This window comes from Pseudonaja textilis, chromosome 3, assembly GCF_049901715.1.
Source record: "Pseudonaja textilis isolate UNSWEBS1 chromosome 3, rPseTex1.2, whole genome shotgun sequence".
Lineage (NCBI taxonomy): Eukaryota > Metazoa > Chordata > Lepidosauria > Squamata > Elapidae > Pseudonaja > Pseudonaja textilis.
Window position 1 is genome coordinate 22,632,908 of NC_141992.1, and position 22,451 is coordinate 22,655,358.

At 37.2% G+C, this 22,451-nt stretch overlaps 1 protein-coding gene across 2 annotated transcripts in view; it reads left to right on the top strand.

Annotated features, from left to right (window-relative positions):
* The window catches only part of PREX1 (phosphatidylinositol-3,4,5-trisphosphate dependent Rac exchange factor 1), a 222,152-nt gene that overhangs the window by 181,537 nt on the left and 18,164 nt on the right, over nucleotides 1-22,451 (top strand). For both annotated transcript variants that reach the window (XM_026697513.2, XM_087929017.1), the window contains exons 18-28: nucleotides 895-1,043; nucleotides 1,654-1,739; nucleotides 1,939-2,075; nucleotides 3,556-3,727; nucleotides 5,252-5,439; nucleotides 8,357-8,518; nucleotides 9,190-9,400; nucleotides 10,557-10,833; nucleotides 13,611-13,814; nucleotides 20,208-20,296; nucleotides 21,036-21,118. In XM_026697513.2, coding sequence (XP_026553298.2) covers nucleotides 895-1,043; nucleotides 1,654-1,739; nucleotides 1,939-2,075; nucleotides 3,556-3,727; nucleotides 5,252-5,439; nucleotides 8,357-8,518; nucleotides 9,190-9,400; nucleotides 10,557-10,833; nucleotides 13,611-13,814; nucleotides 20,208-20,296; nucleotides 21,036-21,118 — 1,758 coding nt within the window. The remainder of the gene's footprint in view (nucleotides 1-894; nucleotides 1,044-1,653; nucleotides 1,740-1,938; nucleotides 2,076-3,555; nucleotides 3,728-5,251; nucleotides 5,440-8,356; nucleotides 8,519-9,189; nucleotides 9,401-10,556; nucleotides 10,834-13,610; nucleotides 13,815-20,207; nucleotides 20,297-21,035; nucleotides 21,119-22,451) is intronic.

Consider the following 22,451-nt stretch of genomic DNA (forward strand, 5'->3'; position numbering starts at 1 on the left):
TTTTAAATTTGCTGCCACTTTTTGAAATTCCAGTTTGTGGCTAAATTTATTGTATACTTATACATTGCAGCTTATTTATTAAATGTATGGTTGTGCATTGGCTCTTTTGTAAATTGTTGAAAGTTATCTATTGGATTGGTAAGAAGATAGCAATAATTCTGGTAAATCTGATAGAGAGATAAAGATAGATAGATAGATAGATAGATAGATAGATAGATAGATAGATAGATAGATAGATATAGATATTTTGATACCAAAAATATAGATAGTTTGATACCAAAAATATAGATATTTTTTGATACCAACCTAGATTTTGGAGTCTTTTCCATTGTCATTCTTGTAGTTTTCCTCTCCCTAGATAAACTCTCCTTTGAATTGAGTTTGCATCCTGATGACTTCACGGACATGTCCTTGAGGTTTCTTTAGCAATAGTATGAAAGCAATTTTGCAGTGCTAATCTCCAGAATTAATTTTCTGTCATCACACTCTTAACCTCCAGCCCTGATCATCTTCCAATTAGATCCATCAAAGCAAATCAGTTAACGAAGGAATATCAGAACATATATCATGAACATAGTGTGTTGTCACACAGTGTACGTTTTTAGGTTTAGTTCCTACTGTTCTTATTCTTATGAGCCATTTTTTTGGTCTCATCATTGCCCCAGGTATAGAAAAAAAGTTTTTGAATATACCCAGTGCTTTTTTCCATTGGTCAGACTTTTATTTCACCAAAATTTGGTAAACTTTCTTTCTTACAATCTTACCTGTTGATAGGTCTCAGTTTTCGATAAGGGAATAGAGATCTCCAAAGCAAAACTTGGGGAAAAGACACTGCTTTCTAATTCACATGTTTAATAATGTGGCATAGTTTGTAATATTTATGCATCATTTCAGATGGCGGGCTTGCAGGTTGGTCGAAAAATTTATTCCATGAATGAGGATCTTGTGTTTCTGCGTTCATTCCAAGAGGTTGAGACCATCTTAAACCAGTCTTTCTGCTCTCGGCGGCCTCTTCGACTTCTTGTGGCCACCAAATCTAAAGAGTAAGATCCTAGAAAAATTCAACCATGAGATGATTTTTGTATATTCCAAGGGAGATTGTGAGAACATATTCTCTCCAGCATATTCCAAGGGAGATGGAGAGAACACATGTGGATATGGACACAATAGATTTATAATCTTGTGTCCCTGATTCAGAGAACAAATGTACCCATAAATCTGGATTCCAAAAGCATGACTCATAGTCTTCTGTTAACCATAAAATAGACTATACAAGGTTTATCCAATGAGTCTGACTTAATAGCTTAAACATACACTTGAAATTGAATTTGGGAAAACATATATTTAACAATAATGAAATAATTCTCTAGTGCAACATCTTTAGTGTATAGTTTTCTGATACCATGATCCTGATAATTAATACTTCTTTATTCTTTCATTTGACTTTTGATAGTCTGTTAATTTTGGTAGTCTCATTTATAATAAACAGCACACTAGGAGCTGTGACTGATTTTTGACTTTTTAGTCAGAGAATTCCCTGTAGAATATACTCCTAGATTTTCAGTGACATGGAATAACTCAAACAGAACATAATATCCATACTTTGCCAGTCAAGACTTTTTTCTTATATGTAATTGTCTTAATTTTTGGCAGGATTATCAAAATTCCAGATTCCAATGACAAGTTGTGTTTCCAGATATGCGGAGAAGCACCACCCTATGTCCATGCTGTAGGGAGAGGTAAGGAAAGAATATAGACATGTGTCTTGTTGATAACACTAACACTTGTTGAGAGGCTGTCATCTCAAAAATATTAACAAGGAAATATCTTTTTAAAAGCACAACATTTTACACTGTATTTTATATATCATGTAAATGCATTATCTATTTATCCTGTTATTGAGAAAATCTGTTGAGATTCTCCTGTCTGCCCTCTAAGGATCAGATGCAGCAGCTTTGGGGCTTCACCCAGGCCAGTGTGTCCTGAAAGTAAATGGAAATAATGTGATGAATGAAAATTACACTGAAGTTCTGGATCACTTTTCATCATACAGGAATAGGCAGCAGGAATTTCTGGTGAGTAAATAGGTGTGTGAAGGAAGGGATGGGTTTTCTTACAGTATGTTTTCTTACAATGTTTTGGGAAGGGAGAAGAAAAAAAATGTCTCGTGATGAAACTAATCTGCTAAATAAATGCTTTAATATCCTTTCTTCATCTGTTCAGAAGAAAAAAAAATACGTATATTTTTTTCAGTCGCAAGTATTTTGACAGATACAACAGATAACTTCCCTTTTAGTTTGCCAGGATAAACTTTGCTAACAAATCCCTATTTGTGCTCTTCCTCATAAATTACAAAAGGGAAGCTGTCTTCCAGTTGAGATCAACTCCTGACAATTTTCAAAGAAGATACAATATATACAGAGACTTTGATTCAGGAATGGTTTGCTATTCTCTTCTTCCAGGTGGTGCCATGAAGAATATTGGTTGTTTTGTGGGAAGGTGAAGCAAGACAACAAGGGAAAATGGGTACAAATGCAGGAGGCTTAACTTAGTTTCTGTAGGAGTCATATAAATCCATCTGAGTACTTTTTTAATATCATGTATCAATTTTAAATTTTAAATTGTAGAGAATACATGTACTGTAGCCCAGGGCTAAGCTCTTGGGTTTGCTGTGTCCTTCGAGCCTGGTTGTTTTTCATTTGAAAGCTAAGTAGCATCATCAATGCAGCGGGAAGTGGAATTTGCTAATTGTTTATAATTTGGGAAAACTGTTGACATTGTAGGCTAGGCCAAGTCCAAAGGTGCAAGGAAGTTTTTGAAAGCTTAGTAGTCAGGCAATTCAGTCATCAGCAGACATTTAAGGGTAAACTGCATGTCTATAACTTTTTAGAAAAGGTAAAACCAAAAGTCAGAGAAGAAAACAAACAGCCCAGAGTAGCGAACATTCAGATACACAGGAAATAGTGAGAAAGAAAAGAAACAGCGTCCTAATCAAGGAGAAATCCATACATTGCAAATACACAGGTAATTCTCAGCTTACAATTATAATGAAACATCCATGGCCATAAGTGGTGATGGTCATAATTACAATTATATAAGACTGACCCACTTTTACAACCCTTTTTATGGTAGTCATTAAGTGATAAGCCACAATTGAAAGAAAGCCAATATAGCAAATGTCAGCAAAAATGTGCGATGCTACAAATGGCTGTAAATGCAGGCTGGTTGCTGAATGCTCAACATGCAATCATTTGACTGTGTGTCTGAGGAGTAGCCATTGGAACTTTGGAATTGGGTCGTAAGATTGTTTTAACTTTAAACTGTCGCTAAGTGGCCAACTATAAGTTGAGAAGCATCTGTAAACAGCTAAGAAACTCCATTCTCCCATGTACTAGTCTCCTAATGAAACCTCTTGCAAGAAAACAACCAAGCTCTAAGAAGACAAAAATCTAGTCAGTATACAATGATAACAATAATCAGTGGTAAATCTTCTTTAAAGCCAGTGCTTGGTGAATTATTCAGTCTGATACTCTGTTATTCCTGCTTTTCTGGAAGGGTTTCTACCAGTGGGTTTACAGAACGCATGAAGATGCTGAAGAAGAGAGAGCTCTTCAGGCAGCTTCAAACTCATACCTGAATGGAAGTCATTCAGAAATGCTTAAAGGAAACCAGTCAACTGAAGAAAATTCAGATCTTGATCCCCTTAATGACAGCCAGCAGGAAGAAGGTATGGGGAAAACTTACTTTATGCTAATAGAGAAAATGATCCAGGTAGCTTTCTTTCCAAAAGGAAGAAGTTATTTTTGAATGATGAATTGTGTGTTTTACATTCAGAAGGTTTCCGTGTGGGTATTCCATTTCCTCCTAAAAAAAGAAAAGAGAGAAACAGAGAACTTCTAAACAACTCCAGAGAAAATAGGCTTTACTGACCAAAGTAGGCCCCAATGTAAAGTAGTTTCATATGCCTGAATTGTACTTCAGGGAATGGTGTTATGAGAAGAAGAAAAAAAAAACTACTGATGCAAGGAGAAAAACACAATTATATATAAGTGAACTGTTCCAGACACCTGTGGGTTATTTGGTAATCAAGTGCTGAAATTGTCTGCAAGGGACATTTTTTAAAAATATTTCCGGTCAATTCAGGACCTGTTCTGGAAGCAAATGGAGAGATATTTATCTTTTGCTGGTGTAACACAAGCCTCTTGCTTCTGTACAAATGTGAGACAGTAGCAAGAAATCAGATAGATCAATTGCACACTAGAGAAAAATTACTAATCTCCTGGAAGTGATGGTGCAGGATAATTGATTTGGTTGCTGCAATGCCAAGCCACAAACCAGCTAATTGCATAGTGTCTTGGCATGTCCACATCTGTCATAGTGAGCAATGTGGTTGTGGTATTTTTAAAAACAGAATTATCGTATTCATTGTGCCACGTAAGATGCCAGCTCAGGCCTGTCTTAGCTGGTTACCTAAATTGGAAGTGATATACTTGCAGCTGATCTGTGGGATTCTTAACAAGAATGTTGTCAAGAAAAGGGCTATAACTATGATCCAGATAAAAAGGCAAAAGTTTATTCAAGACATTTGATCCCCATTTGATATTTTGTCTACGTGGCTTCCCTCTGAAAGGAATTACACATTATACTACATTAGCTTCACTGAGAGCAAACTTTCTTATTTACTATAAAACCAAATGTTTACCAAGAAGAAATACGATCAATCCAATGTCACTCTTCATAGTTGGGAGGCAAAGTTTTAATTTGTGACAGAAGAGGAGGAAAATTTGAGATGAAACTTTTAAATTATATATGATAAAACCGCTGTGATTGGACTGGGCAATCCTAATAGCACATTTGGGAAAGCTGGGCTCAGATTGTTGCTGAGCACCACAGTTCTGTGAAAAATAAATTGCCACTTTCAGATGTTCCAAATGTTTACGCACCTTTTATCTCTGTGTGTTTCCCGAGCTTCATGTGAGTCTTACTGGTATATAAAGGGAGTCAAAGTCAGCAAGTAACATTGATATTTGATGGTTATGCCATTAAGATTTGTTCTTGTGTGTTTATCATAAATGAAGAGAGTAAATGAAGTATAACTAATAATATGCAATAAATAAATAAACTGCACCATTTATTCAATGTATATGCAATTTCTACAAATATGGACAGTTCCATTGTGTCAACAGGCTATACAGACAGTAGTCTCATCCCTGTTTCTATAGTATTGCAATAACTAAACTTTGATTTTCAGACTTGCCCCTTCAGACTTTTGATTCTCCTCTGACTATAAGAGAAGACACCCATCTTATAAGTCTAACAGTGGATAATGTCCATCTAGAACATGCTGTTGTTTATGAATACATCAGCACTGCTGGAATCAAATGTTTTGTCCTGGAGAAGATCATTGAACCGAAGGGGTCCTTCATCCTCACAGCAAAGGTTTGTATCACTGGGCATTATTTTCTATTTTCTCAATTCAGATTTCAGGTTTATCCTGTCTCTGGAGATTAAGGATGAGGAGTAATGTCATTTAAGTCAGGAGTAATGTTTTAATAAAGGTGGATTAAAATGCAGATTTCACTGAATAGATTTTTTTATTGATGGTAGATATTTTGGTTATGGCTTTTAAGATTTCTCTCTCTGGAGTAAGAGCTTCCCAGAGCTAGAGAATAACCATGGAGAAGGTATACTAACTTGGTAAGAAAGCTATTCTATTTATATGGCTTTCTGCAGCTGAAAACTGGGTCCTGAAAATGCTGAGGTTTGCATGTTTTTACTATAACAATTGAATACACAATGATAATTATTAGGAGGTTTTGTGTTTTAATAGACAGTTGCATTAGCAATACAGCATGAAGAAGACATTAAACTTCATTTAAAAAATATATAGGACAGATTACAGCATTAATTGATAAAATATTTCCAAGTATCAAAAGTGAAATGCAAAGCAGAAGGCTATCATAAAAAAAATAAGTTAAAATTTATAGTTATAGGTTGAAATACTAGGCCTAAAACCAGTATGCTTAGAAGACTTTTTAGCAGTCCAAACAGAAAAATTAAAATTTCAACTTAACAGTGCTTTCCTAAATAAAAATGGCTTCGTTTGATGAAAATATGCAATCAAGGAAATTGAAATTAAGGAATGGCTAATAGCTGCATTAACTAGGAGGAGGTTAAGATCAGTGCATTAAGGGCAGTGGGTTGAAGAAAACAGCCTTGGAGAAGGCTGGAAGGTTGGAATAAGGTTGGAATAAGCTTTTAGTGGATTGGTAGTTACATTTGCTGTATAGTATTTCATACCGACTCTCAAATCAAAACAGAAGAGTACTAAAAATCAAAATGTACATTTATTTTTCTTTTTAAAAAACAACCCCCCTTCTGTGTTTGATTTAGTAAAATCTAATTTTGAATGCAGGGACTGTGTTACTTTCATTGATATGCTTCGGTAACCTTTTCTGGCTTAAGAGTGAAGCATATTAAAATAGGAGGAGGAGTTACAAATTTAAGTATTTGCAATTAGTGCAATTTCAACAGAAATATGTGTAGAGCAGTAAACGTATTTAGTACTAACAAGTAGGTGCTCTCACTGCGTATTTAAAATGTTGTTGCTCAGTTGGTGTAGTGTTTTTTTTTAATTTTAGGGGAGATGTACAAATGTGATGGGAAGCAATGCTTGCAGCAATAATCTTTAATAATCTGTAATAATCTTTCTGTATATTTATGGCCTAATTGCAAAAGTAACTAGTGATATATTTGTAGAGTATTGTTAGACTTTCTTTTATCATAAAGGAGTTCTAGTGTTAATAAAGACTTCTAGGGAAATAGTCAGATCTGATGGGAAATAATGGAAAGGGGAAATTGCTTTTCCTGTCATCACAGTTTCCATGTTACACTTGTGATCATCAAGAGGCAATTGGAACATTTAAAACTTCTATTAAAAGTCACCCATCAGCAACAAGTCTGTTTAGTTATTTAATTAATATCTTTCTGTACTATTTCCCATTATTGTAACTCTCAAAGTAGATTACAACAATTAAAACAACAATTACAATAAATATAAACTATTACAGACATGAGATTCTTTTAAAAAGGTGGAAAAGGAAAAGGAAAGAAAAACCATTCATGCGACATGCATATAGATGCTCAAAAAGATTTTGTTAACAGACATCTCACAAGGGGTTGGATGGCATTACAGAGGAAACCTGCCTATTTGAAACTGCAAAAGGATTCTCTGTCCAAGCAGATAAGAGTTTTTAATAAGATGAGACACTGCTTAAATTTATTGATTTATTTATTAAATTTATCTGCCATCCATCTCACAGTTGCAACGACTCTGAGTGGCTTAGAAAATAATAATATAAAATCTTCATTTTTTTAAAAAAAAATAGAGACTAATAACCAAGAGGATAGATGACACAGAGGTTGGGTATCTTCTCTGTACCCCATCAGCATCCCAGGTCCACCACCTCCACCTGGGCATAGAGTACCTCTATTAGAGCCCCCAGGCTATCCGGCAGAGCCAAGTTTAACACATCTCAAAGGCCAGGAGGATAGGGCTCAACTCATAGAGTTCATAGAAGAGTTCATAGAATAACAGAGTTGGAAGGGACCTTGGAGGTCATCTAGTGAGTCCAACCCCCCTGCTCGAGCAGGAGAGTCTATTCCAGATATTATCCTCTATCTAGGATCGAACTCACAGCCTCCTGATTGTGAGGCGAGAGTTCCACCTCTAGTCCACCGGGGTTGTTTTGCCTCATTTCCAGTAGCAGAATATTCCAAAGAGTGGGGGGGTCACAGCCACACAAAAATTCTTTGGCGAACAGAATCTGAAGTAGCTTCTTCCTGGAACAAGTAGGATAAGCTAATGAGAGGGTTCTTCTGATATTCTGGACTCATGCCATTTATTTTAAGAAAGTAGGATCTTTGGGGAACAACCATATCAGTGGTGGGATTCAAAATTTTTTACTACTAGTTCTGTAGGTGTGGCTTGGTGGGCATGGCAGGGGAAGGATACTGTAAAATCTCCAGTCAGAGGGGCTATTTGCTGGTTCTCTGAACTACTCAAAATTTCTGCTACCGATTCTCCATAATTGGTCAGAGCCTGCTGAATACTACCTCTGAACCATATCATGGGGCACCTAGTTTGGGAACAATGCATTCCCCTGAAGTCTATACTCCAGTAGAAATATTAGCAAAAGCAGTTTTTTTTAATGGTTCACAGGATGAGGAACTGTATTTACCTGATATGCTTTCTTTAGAAAGATGTCATTTTGTTGACATTCCAGTGCTATATGTCCTTAGCAATATGTGTCACAATAATCCAAATGAGGATATCTATATATTTTTCCTGGTTTAGATATTGGAGGCTTTTGCAACAGATGACAGCAATTTTGTGAAGAATTGCAGGAGGCTCATGTCCCTCAGCAATGCAGTGGTCACCATGCCACAATATGAGTTCCGACATATTTGTGACACAAAGCTAGAAAGCATCAGCAGAAGAATTGCCAGTTATCAAGAGGTAGGATAATAATGCACAATCTTATGTGCCAAACAGCACAGTGATGACTTCAACTAGTATGCTTTCAGGACCTTAACAACAAGGTTTATGAGGGTAGGTGTGTACATATTCAATTACATATTTTCAATTTTCAGTGGTGGGTTTATTGATTTTGTTGAGCAGGCAAATTCATAGTAGCATCTCATTATAAAATACCCACATCCATACATTGAGCAGTATACATATTCAATTGCAAAATTGAACTGCCTATTAATTAGATATGTTTAGTTCCTAACTACTTTCTCCATCCAATAGGTGATTATTGACATTTAGCTATGTTTTTAAAAGGCTGCTGTTACACAGCTAAATCTATCTATTTTTTCTTTCTTTTAAGTGATCTTCTCAATAACATTGATTTGCAGATCAATATTCTGTCACAGCTGGTTTTGTTCATATTCATGTTCTCCCCCTGGAATGTATGAATATTTTGATTGTTACTTATGCAACATGGATTTATGTAGTTGTATTCCCCCCACCCCTTTGGATCTTTCTAATTATTGAAAAAGGGCCATGGAACATAATTACTCTGGTGGGTGAAATGACTGTAGAAGAAAAGAAGATCTCCGGTACATGTTACTTTATGAATTTATGTGCTCATAATAGTGGTGTAAACCTCTTTTTTCTTGCTCTAGTTTGCAGATGAGTTGAAAACGAAAGTCAGCCCATCTTTCAAACGAGCCACAACAGAGCTTCACCCCTTGTGCAGCATGGATTTCTGCCCTACCAACTGCCACATTAATCTCATGGAAGTGTCATACCCCAAAAACATTACCTCAACGGGAAGGTCATTCAGCATTCGCATTGGGCGGAAGCCTTCCATTATTGGCCTTGATCCAGAACAAGGTGTTTAATAACAATAAAACCTGCAGTACTGTATCTTGCCCTGTTGTGAAATGATTGACTGGAATTAAAATTGCATTAAAAAATAGTTCTTCTACAATGTCAGACAGGCTTTGAAGTTTACATCAGAATATTTAACTATCATAGCAAGTCCATAGGCAGTCCAGAGATAATTTATGGAGAGGGGGTGAGCATAGTTACACATGACAATAGCTAGAATGGAACAGATTTTCTCTATTTTCATTTGGAAGGAATGGTTTCCTTACCTTAAAAGATACTGAATGACTAAAGAGATCCATCCTTGTGCATATCTCTTATGGCTACCACGCTTGGAACTTGTAAGCCAACAATTAAATACCGTAAATTCATCTTTAATTGCTGTTTTCTAATGTATTTTTCTGAGAAATTTCCTGATGATGCAAAAGTTACTGAAATACTGGCACTTGAGAAGGGAAGTTCATTGATCTAATTAACTGTTAAGGGAGCACTGATAAGCTTTCATATATCTATTAGCTTTCTATTAGTGTCAGCTATGTCCATATCACATATAAAATTCTGATGCTCTTGATGATTTCAAATAATTTACTGAGTCTTCAGAGGTTCTTTAATGATTAGATAGAAAAAGTACAACGTAACTATTACTCTGTTTCTAAATTATGTTCATCAATCAATCTTGTTATTTGCCTTTATTATTTCACAGTTGGTTTGACATAAATTATATAGAAAGCTGCTGTATACCAGACAGTCTTTTGACTCAGATTGGCAACAGACCTTTAGTATTTTAGGGATGCTTTCAGTTTTTTTTTTGCATGCAAAACATCTTTCACTTTTTCATCTTTAATATAGTAAATAGTAACGTCTCAAGGAACTTCCTGTGTTCTTCTGGTGCAAAGTATTTTTAATGGTCTATTTCCAACAGTCTGTACCCACACTCACCTGTAACCTTAAATCTTAACTAATTATTTAAGAATTCCATCAAGCATGCTCAATTTTATTGCATTTTATTGTGCATTAAAAACAACCAATTTAATAATAAGGCATTGTTGCTCAGCATATTTGGGGAAAAAATCAACAGTTTATTTAGCATATTAAAATAACTTAAATGCTCATCTTGAAAAAGCAGTGGCTTTAGCTTAAACAGTTTTTTAATGTTTAACAGGAACCTTAAATCCCGTCTCATACACTCAGCATTGCATCACAACTATGGCTGCACCGTCATGGAGGTGTTTGACTCCAGAAAATGAAGATCTCAACCCACATGGACAGTATGATGGTTACTGTGGGCAAGAGAATGGAGGAATCGCTCAGGAAGATAGAGGTCTTGCTTTTCTGTTGAAACAAGAAGATCGGGAGATACAGGACTCCTACTTACAGCTCTTCAACAAGCTAGATGTAGCAGTTAAGGAAATGAAGCAATATGTCCTTCAGATACATAAGTAAGTTGGTTAGTGGGGTGTGGGTTGTTTTTTTTTTAATAGGGATACAGGTAGTCTTCAACTTAGGACCACAATTGAGACCAGAATTTCCACTGCTAAGCAAGGTAGCAGTGAAATGAGTTCTGTCCAATTTTACAACCTTGTTTTACCCTGCTTATTAAGAGAATCACTGAAGTTGTTAAGTGAATCATATGGTTTTTAAGTGAATCCTACTTCTCCCTTTGACTTTGCTTGTCGGAAGATGACGGGAAAGATTGCAGATGCCAATCACACGACTCTGGGATGCTGCCACCATTACAAATACGTGCCAGTTGCCAAGCATCCAAAGTTTGATCATGTGACGATGGGGATGCTGCAACTGTCGTTAGCATGAAGACTGGTTGTAAGCCACTTTTTCAGTGCTGTCATAACTTAAATAGTTGGAAACCAATAACTACCTGCATATATATTGGTTTTATTGCCAGGTTGTAAGTTGCCTAGAGCTTAGTTTTAAATTGGGTATTTAAATTGCTGTACAAATGTTTTAAATACAATAAAAATAAAACGGTTTGCTTTTCATTTGATTTCTGACTCTAGGCAGGTCACAGAAATTAAATGACTTGGCAACATAATCTGTGATGGAGCCTGCCCATCACAGTCATAAGTCATGACTGACGCAATTTTATGACCTGTTTTACAGTGGTTGTTAAGCGAGGTAGCCATAAAGCAACTGCCACTATCATTAAGGAAACCGATGGTTCACTATGGGCACAGTTTTGGTGGAAATAAGTGCCAGGTTTGTGCAAAACCATCACAAAATACAGTCATATAACACTGGGATGAAAGTCTATAGAGATTCTCAGTCATCCAAGTCAAGTGCTTTTTCAGAAGGAAACTGGGCTATCTTGTTTTTTTCTTTTGAAGACATTTCACTTCTCATCCAAGAAGCTTCTTCAGCTCTGACAGGACAATGGGGAATGGAAGGATTTATATTCCTTGCAGACAGCTGGTCACTTGCATCCTTTTAGAGGGTCGTTGAAGCACTTGGAGGTTTATCTGTGTCCTTGGGGTCACCTGAGTAGTGCTGTGAGAACCTCTACTTTTAGCTTTTAATATAGACTTTTAGCTATACCATTTGGGATGAGCACCCTTTGAATGGTGTGGGAGTAGGAATGAATTTCCAGAGGAAAAATTGCAGACTACAGGAACCAGGAGCACCACTCAGGTGACCCTGAGGACACAGAGAAACCTCCAAGCGCTTCAGTGACCCTCTAAAATGATTCAGTGACCAGCTGTCTGCAAGGAATATAAATCCTTCCATTCCCCACTCTCCTGTCAGAGCTAAAGAAGCTTCTTGGATGAAAATCAAAACGTCTTCAAAAGAAAAAACAAGAAAGTCCAGTTGCCTACTGAAAAAGCCCCTTTGGGATGCTGCAACAGCAGTAAATATGGCATTGTTACCAAGCGCCCAAAATTTGGTCACCTGACTTCAGGGGATGCCTAACCATTGGAACTTCCAATCTGGGTTATAAGTAGCCTCAAGTTGGTCCATCATAACTTTGAACAGTTGCCAAGCAACCACTCATAATTCGAAGACTAGCTGTATTTGATTGTCAGTAACAATTCTGAGAAATTCAATGCACATTCATGCAGAATTAGATACTTTAAGACAATTTTAATTATATCAACCTGCAAGGATGCCGTCATTTTGTTTATTCCATGCAAAAGTGAGGTTTTGCTTATGTAATTTATTTGGGTGGCTAAATCTTACATGCTTCACAAATATTTTGCAGAGATTAAAATGTATTCTTATTTCTATGTACCTGTTATAAGCAAAAGAAAAGAGGTAATCCTCGACTTACAACAGTTCATTTAGTGAAAGTTACAATGGCACTGAAAAAAGTGACTTATGACCATTGCACCATCCCCATGTTCACATGATTAAAATTCAGATGTTTGGCAACTGGTTCATATTTACGACAGTGGCAGTGTACTAAGGTCATGTGAATAGCTTTTAGGACCTTCTGACAAGCAAAATCAATGGGAAATCCAGATTAACTTAACAACCACGTTACTAACTTAACAAATGCAACGATTCACTTAACAACTGTGGCAAAAAAGTCGTAAAATAGAGCAAACTCACTTAACAAATGTTTCACTTAGCAACATAAATTTTGCTCTCCACTAAGGTCGTCACTCAAGGGACTACCTGTGTTTTGATGTGACTTTTTCTCCTCCCTGAATTCTTTTACAAAATTGTTTCACTTAATGGAGTTCAGGTGTATCATTTGTCCTGCCTTTCTCTCCAAAACAGGATTTTCTCCAGTATCACTTGTACAGTCTTTTTTCCATAACACTTCCTCCATGTATTTCAAGGTGATAAATTTAGATTATAATTGAGTTATAATTCATAAAGACTCGCAAAGGTTAAGCTCAACATTCTTATAGATTGCCTCCTTGCAAGGCTGTAGCATGGTATCTAAAAGCTACCAGTATCAAAATGCTGACTGCAACAATTAAAACATAATTTATTAAATACTAGGACAAATAAGGTCGCCACCTTCATAGTTAAAATGAATAAACGCACAGTTGACTATCTCAGGAGGGTCATTTCAGGATCATAATGCTTTCACTAAGTCCTAGCTTCAGTCAGCACTTTAGTGCTGTTTTTTTTTTTTAAATGAAGCGCATATGGGACTTTACAAAACTCCATGAGCCTATGTAGCTTTGCAAAATAACAGTGTCTCTCCTGGACATAGGTTTTACCTTTCTAATCATAACATTTTCTATACTTTCAGGCTTTTGTCGACTATCACAGAACCAACAGCAGAAGAATTATGTGAGCCTCCTTCCACAGAGGAGATATCCTCCACTTCTTTGGTTGCAGATGAAAGTGACATTGACAAAGCAGAGCATGGCATGAAGAAGGTGTGCTTCAAAGTATCTGAAGAAGACCAGGAAGACTCTGGGCATGATACAATAAGTTTCAGAGATTCCTACAGGTAAGTCCTGTGAAACTGTCTGCTTGGAAGGGAATCAAATGATATGTAGAAGAAAATGAAGGGCAGCTAAGAAAGGTTGAAACTTCTGACAACTATATTCAGGCATTATGCATTATGGACTCTGCATGTAAGGTACACATAATTGCTTAAAAGTACATATTTGTGTTTTTGTGCCTTTTGAGCTTTGTTAGAAAATGCCCTGTATGAGTGGTACAGAAAGTCCTTTTAGCATCTACTATGTCTCTTATTGTCATGGAGGAATTCATACATACATACATACATAAAATCTGCTCAAGTTTTGAACACAAAGGAACACCTCATGTCTATTCTATAAGCCAGTGGTCCCCAAACTTTCTGGTTCTGTGGACCGGCGATGGTGGCAGTGGGGGAGAGGATGGTTTTACGCACATATCTGCCACTTAGATAAATGGAGCTTTGCTCATCTACCACTTATGCCATGGCCCAGTACCAGGCTGTGGACTGGGGGTTGGGGACCTCAGCTATAAGCAAAAAGAAGAGGAATGAAGTTTAAGGTTCACTGTTCTTTAAATTCATCAAGTGTGACCATTTCTATATTGTAAGAGTTTATGTATCATTACATATAGTTTTTTCCACACAATATTCATGATTCTTTGAGATTTCTGCAGTATTTCTTCTGATACAGAGTGCATGTAATATCCCTAGGCAAAGTTAGTTTGATTTTCTCAGGAACTTTTTTTAGTCTTATTCTCCTTAGGCCGAAAGGCATAGCTTTTTGTCTTGTCAATTCCTGGAAAAGCACTGATTGCCTAAAATCAACTACTAGATAAATACCTTGTATATTTTGATTCAGTATATAAATTCATAGGAACACTATTTCTATAGAATGAGGACTTGAAAGTTTTGCAGAGTACCATAGAACATTTGTGGTATGTTTGACCAGTCTGTAATTGTTGACAGTACGGCATGAATTTAAGTGTATCCTTTGCAAAGTGATCCATAATTAGACATGGTTCATATGTCTGTCACAGGATCAACTTACAACTTGGTTTCAAGGTTCAGGCAGGTCAGGTAAGGTCAGGAGGAAGAATTTCCCTCCCTTTTATCCAACAAAGTGAAACAGCTGGGTTTGTGGGTTTTCCAGAAGCTCAAGCCTTTCAGTCTGAAACCAGCCCAACAGCTGTTGTTTGCAGAACCGATGATTTGTTGTCTTATGTGTACAAACACAATCATCCACAGAAAACACAGACTAATTGGGCTTTCGAATAATGATTACGTCAATCACAAGAAGGGCTGTATGACTCAAAATGATAGGCACCAGTCTGAGACAGTTGGAAGTACACAGAACGAACCACAGCCCTGCTGCTTGGAAAAAAAAAACCTCACAACCGAAAATGGTAGCAATGGTATTTTGTATTTTACATCTTCTGTGAACAAAGTCTGGGTCATTCAAAGCATGAGCAGAGTAGAACAGAAGAAAATGTACTGTTTTGGAAAAAGCTGATTTCTTAGAGGTTTCTTAATTTTGTAATCCAGAACTCTGGGCGAAAAGACATTATAGAGTTGAAATGCCCTTCTTTTCAGAAGTCCACTTGTTCAGTTTCATTTCTCTGGAATACGTTACTACCATCAAAATTCTGCCCTTTTTCTTTTCCTTCTTTTTATGCAACAGCTCAAATAGTTGCTGCCCTGCTTAGAGGGAGAATAAGGGCTGTGCTAAATGTATTCATTTAAAACCTTTTCAAGCATGAAACTCAAATTGCACATCTGTATATATTATGCTTTAAGATGCTGGAGGGATATAAAACTAAATGTCTATGGAGATTCTCAGTCATTCAGGTCATGGTTGTCCCAAAGATGCTTTTTCAAGAGGCAGATGGACTGTCTGGTTTTTCTTTGAAGACGTTTTGCTTCTCATCCAAGAAGCTTCTTCAGCTCTGACTAGATGGTGGGGAATGGAAGGTTATATACTATATACACATTCTTCCATTCCCCACCATCCAGTCAGAGCTGAAGAAGCTTATTGAATGAGAAGCAAAACGTCTTCAAATCTAACAATATATAAACGGTTCTTCTTTACAATGAGGAATCTTCCGCAGGTAGAACTACATAGTGTGAGTGGGTTAAAAACTTTCAAAAGACGACAGCCACAAGGACTTTGAAGATGTGTAGCAATAGCAAGCATGTGATCAACTGATTAAAGAAGCTATACAGGACACCTAGTCACAGTTTCACTGTCCTGTTGTGAGATGTTGTTTTTCTATTTAAAGTCCAATAATTCTAAACGTACAACTACCCATAAAAATTAGAATATTTACATTTTGTGCAAAATTGTATTCCTTTGGTAAAATGTTTCTTCTTTTGGGCAGTGCCCAGCTGGCAGTCGTACAATGGGGAAGACTTGGGGAATGGCTCCGGTTTTGTGGTCCCCTAGATTTTGAGGAGTTGACATGTTTAACTCCTAACAGGTTTAGCACTTCCTGGACAGAATCGATGGATAGTTTGTTGATTGATTTGATTTGACTTATGTTGCCACCCAACACATATACATGTCAGTCTTGCCCGATAGACCAGACAGGAAACATGACCAGATAAGTTAATTCAACTTTACTGTAAAGCTTACAATTCTGAAAGTACAATTCTCCCACTATCTCATTTCTAGCCTAAGAAACTAGGGAGGATCCCTTCTGAATCTCTTGCCCAGCCCACCATCCAGCTATATAGGCTTTTCTGTCTCCAAGTGGGGGCTGCTGCTGGTATAACAACCAGTTCAGTGATCGCACCTAACGCGTGCTGTGCACGCATCAACATAATACAAAAGTCCTTACCTACTATGTTACTTCAGGGGAGTGACACAGCTGAGGAGCTGTGTCTGCTCTTCCGTGTTAATCAGCTGGGATGATAAAGGTCAATACTACCCAGGGGAAGGTGAGCGGGCCTACATGATCGTTGCAGAGAGCCAGTTTGGAGACAGCAGGGTCTGGTCTGGTCCCGAATTGGTCCGAACTGGAAGAATCCCACCCCTGGCTATCTCTTATCTTGACTGTTCCTTAGGAATCCTCTCCTCACCCCATCTCCCAGGGTCTTTCTCATATACCATACATATGTGACTCTAGGTGACTCACAATAAAAATAAATTTAAAAAACTAAATAAAGCATACAGAGTATAAAAAGTAAGACCCACAGCAGTTGGAATGATAAAATTATCATTAGCATAACCCGGAAACAGGCCCTCACACACATCTGGGCTCCCAGGTTCGGGCACAAGACCAAGTTCTTAAAAGCTTCCAAAGGATCAGCAGGGCTATGGCCAATCTGACCTCCAAAAGGAACACAGTTACACAGGATGGATGCCATGGATTTGAGTTTCCTTGATCAGGAGGCCTTGCAGGGTAACTCAGGCCTTGTCACTTCTCGTTTGAACTAATGCAATACCCTCTACGTGGAGATTGGTCCAAATGCAGCAAGACTTGCAGTTTTGTGCAGCTTGCCCATGTTACACTGCTGTTGTGTGTCCCTGATTTCTTTTGGAGTACAATGCAGGGTACTGGTTATTATCTTTAAAGCCCTGAATGGCATGGGGCCAAGTTATTTGAAGGACCGCCTCTTCCTGAAGACTTCTACCAAAGGTTGTTTTATATTAGTGTTTGTCAACCTCAGCCATTTTAATGCGGACTTCCTGGGGAATTCTGGGAGTTGAAGTCCATACCTCTTAAAATGGTCAACATTGAAAAACACCATTTTATATAATATACACAGTTTTATGTTTCAATTTTAAAAATAAGTGATAATGAAAAAGGCCACAAAGAGTAAAATAGTACAGCATTTCTTTTTTGCAAGGACATCACATTCACGTGATTGTACAATAGTTTACAACAATAGTCCTTCTTGGCTAAGTAGAATAAGTTACACATTGATATTGCTTTCATATCATTTCATAATTTAGAGGTTCCCAAATATGGTCACTTTTAAAACTTGTTATGAGCATGACTATGCAGGTGGAGTGAATGTTTCTGCTGGCGAGGGAAATTTTGCTTTCGGTGAGCCAGAGCTAACATAAATGGCTCTGAAGTAGAAGCCAAGAGCTGTCAATGTCTGTGGGAGTTTACACAAATTTTTTTAACGTGTTTTGCATCTGCACATTAAATGGAGTGGGCCATAGCAATTCATTGTGAAATGTTATTTCTTTTCCTTTCTAAATTTAAACCACTGATGTCATGAGCTAAAGATTCCTAGTCATAGGAATTAATGGTATTTATTTCCTCTTAAGAGTTGATCATTGCACAAATAAAAGAGCACATTTTTATGCTTTAAATCCCTAGTTTTGGTAGTCTAGGAATATTTCGCAAAACAGCAGCAAACTACCTAGCTGGCAGTGTACCTCCAGATTAAGATTCAATGCACTATGAATATGTGTCAGTACCGATTGAGTTTGATTTTATTCATTGTTTTATGGCTTTTAGTTCTGCATCATGATTTGGTTAATGCTTTCTACTACTGAGAATAATCTATCCTAGATTACTGAGATCAAAGCAAATTCCTCAGGGTGCCATTACCTTTCAGATTTGGACAGAAATGAAAGTGAAATAAAAAATATACTTGAGACATAAGCAGTTAAACATACTTCTTGCAGAATAACTGTTCAAGAATAAATTAAATATATTTTGATAGCTTTCAAATTGGAGAATAGATATGTGAAGTTTACAAGAATGAGTTAAAAAGAGAGTTTGTTGACAGGGTATATTATTACATCCCTTTATTTGTTGTATACATCTTTGGCTCTTTCTACCTATATGTTGTATCCTGTTTAGAAATGGGAGAAAGAGTTGTTTGGGGGAATGAAACATTTTAAGTGGAAAGTTATTTTAAAAGAGAAGAGTCACCAACCCAAGAGACTTAAATGTTCAGTGAAGACGGCTTTCAGCTTTTTTGATTTCTGATTGGGTTGTGGGTGATCCATCATTGGAGGCTTTTGAGAAGAGACGCATATAGACTGGGTGAAACCAGGCTCAATAGTAGTAACTGTGAGAGGGATCTTAGAGTCTTAGTGAACAACCAGCTAAATACCAGCAGCAGTGGGCAGCCGCCGCCAAAAAAGCTAATGCAATCCTAAATTGCATTAACAGAGGGATACAATCAAGATCAAGGGAGGTACTAATACCACTCTATAAAGTCCTAGTAAGACCACACCTAGACTACTGCATCCAGTTTTGGTCACCACATAATAAAAAATATGTTGAGACTCTAGAAAAAGTACAGAGAAGAGCAACCAGGATGATTAGGAGACTGGAGAATAAAACATATGAAGAACAGTTACAGGAACTGGGCTTGCCTAGTCTAGTAAAGAGAAGGACCAGGGGAGTCATAATAGCAGTCCCAGAGATCTACATGAACATGAAGTATGTGATATTATTCCTGTCTGTATCAGTGAAGACACCTAAGTGTAGTCATAAGCTTCCACTCATCAAGATGTATAGCTACATTTGGATTGGATTTGAGCATGGCTAATCTAGTGAAGAGAAGGACCAGGGGAGACATGATAGCAATCTTTCAATATTTGAGGGGCTGCCACAGAGAGGAAGGGGTCAAGCTATTTTCTAAAGGGCCTGTAGGCCAGACAAGGAATAATGGATGGAAACTGAACAAGGAGAGATTTAACCTGGAAATAAGGAGAAACTTTCTGACAGTGAGAACAATCAACCATTGGAACAGCTTGCCCTCGGAAGTTGTAGGAGCGCCATCACTTGAGACCTTCAAGAAGAGGTTGGACTGCCATTTGTCAGAAATGGTGTAGGGTCTCCCGCTTGGGCGGGGGGTTGGACTAGATGACCTATAAGGTTCCTTCCAACTCTGTATATCTGATTATCTGAGACTGGACAGCCACTTATTTGGAATGGTATAGGCCAGGGTCTCCTGCTTGAGCAGAGGGTTGGACTAGAAGACCTGCAAGGTCCCTTCCAACTCTGTTCTTCTGATATTTTTGGAATATACTGAGAAGTAAGTAAGTCCCACTGCATACGGCAAGAATTTTCATTCACATAAACAAGAATGAATGGCTTTTCAGATGAATGGTATTTCTATTATGTTGATCATATTAATTGGTTCTTATAGGACGTACTTTCCAAAGTTCATGAAGAACCATGACAGATTTAATATTGAATCTTTATTATCGTTAGCCATTCTCATCAAGAGTAATGTGTTAATTTTCTAATGCATCTTCATCAGTTGAAGACAAAGTATGAAAGATGAAAGTTCAATTAAAAAAAATAAATACTAAAGGCCAGTATTTTCTTCATGGAATTTTGTAAGCAGAGTCATAATTCTTGAAGATGGATAAAATAGAAATGAACGAGTTTTCTCTATGTTCTCTTATCTCTCCAAGCTATATATTGTATCCTTTTTCTTTCTTTCTAGTGAATGTAACAGCAATAGGGATTCAGTCCTTTCCTATACCAGTGTCCGGAGTAACAGCTCTTACTTAGGCAGTGATGAAATGGGATCAGGTAAGTAAATGCTGTATAGAGGTTTTCAACAAGGATTAAATGATACACCATCTTAAGTGTTTTCCAGATCGTGTACAATATTAATTTTAATCATTCCTGATTAGCAGATTCAGTAGTAAAAAAAGTAAAGAATTAAATGAATGTACTTAATATAGGCTGCCAAGGAAATGCTGTGTTGGCATATTAGCACATTTAAGGCTCATACTGAGGATCTACAGCTTCCTATAATTCTCATGTATTTTATTTCTGCAAATGCATGAGCAATGTCATCAATTTCAAGGAGTCTTGCCACTGCAATTTGGCACATAGTTATTTATCCAGAGCTTGTGAAAAGGAGTTTCAGCAGCCCTATTAATTATAGGTGCTTTAACTAACTGCAGGATATCTGATGAAATCTTCCTATTGTAGCTCATATAATTGATTCCGAAAACACTTTTAGAAATGGGGCAAAATTTTGTTTCCAATAAGTGCATTTTATTTTTTTTGCTTTTCAGTAAAAAGGAATCTAATAGACTTGCTTTGTTAGGAAGGGATCATGTCTAAGAAATCAGGGGAAGCTGGAGAATACATCAAAAGCTAGAAATTGGATAGGTAGATGGAAATATGAAGAGGAATGAACAAGGAGTGGAAAAAAGTCTAGAGGATGAAAGAGAAAGAAAGAATGTGAGCAAATTTAAAGATCAGTGTGTGTTTGTGAAGTTTAGCATGGGAATAAAAAAGTTTATGTATTTCATTTTAGGTGATGAACTTCCCAGTGATATGAGAATACCGTCAGACAAACAAGACAAGCTTCATGGCTGCCTTGAGCATCTTTTTAACCAGGTAAAGAGATTTTACCTTCTGATGGTTGTACAATGAATGTGTGGAGGTTGTATTAGCAGATTCTGAAGGAGGGTTAGATTAGATATTCTGTCATTCAGGGCACCAGCATATGGCTTTTAATATTAGTTGTCACTCCATTGGAATTTCATAGTCATGGCATGAAAACACTGTGTTTTTTCCTAATGTTTGTCACCAGGGCCTGACCTTCAGGGAAAACTTTTCTTTGGTTTTTGTAGCTAATAACTGTGGCAATCTTAATCAACATTTTAAAGTCAGTTAAACCAGCCATCTTCCACTTGCTAATTTCTGCCAACCATTGTTTGTTTATCAAATGTATTTGTCATCCATCTCATGATTCAGGTGAGAATTCTAGGGAAGTGAGATCTAAGCTAAAAGTTAATCAGGCAATAATTAAATGGCATACTAGACTGACTCTTCCTAGAACTCAGTGAGGTCACAGTCCAGAGCTTTTTGTTATGTTCCTCTTTCCTTTTATGTAAGAGAATAATGTATGGAAGAGATGTTATAGCTTACTTTCTGGGTTTGATCATGAACCTTTCATCACTTCTGGAGTTTGTTTGTTAGTGTGTGTGTGTGTGTGTGTGTGTGTGTGTGTATACACAGACACAGACACACACACACATATATATATATACACCGTGTTTCTCCAACAATACAACCTCCCCCAATAGGAAGACCCAGCATGTTTTCTAGGCATAAAATGAAATTAAGCCCCTTCCCCCAAATTTAGGCCTATTTTAAAACATGCAAAATGGGGGGAAGGGTGGGGGGACTTGCCGTTAGGAGCGCCCCACGGGCAGCAATTCCTCGCCACCAGCTGCTCCTAATGGGCGATCATGGCAGAGCGCAGAGGGAGGGAGTAGGGAGCTTTCTGTGCTTCGCCATGATCACCCGTTAGGAGCGGCTGGTGGCGAGGCTGCCCGCGGGGTGCTCTAGATGAGGATGCAAGGGGGGAATTAAGTCACCCCCGAAAAGATGGCCTAGCCTTTTTGGGGGGGCTCAAAAAAATATAGGATCCGGCCTTATTTTATGAGGAACATGGTATCAGCAGAAATTGAACTGTAAAATTGGATTCCTCCTATGCAAGTCAATTTTGTACTCAATTACTAATATCTCACCTGTGTAATGTAATATTAATGCATGATTGACTGGTTTTTTTGAATGATTGATGTTAATATGATAGAATTTTAATCCTTTACTTTAAATATTAGTAATAGTAATAATTTTATTCTGTGTTAGTAATTAATAAGATTATTGATTGATTAGAGAAGGACTGTTTTACTTCATTTTTATTTTTTTAATAGCATAGTTG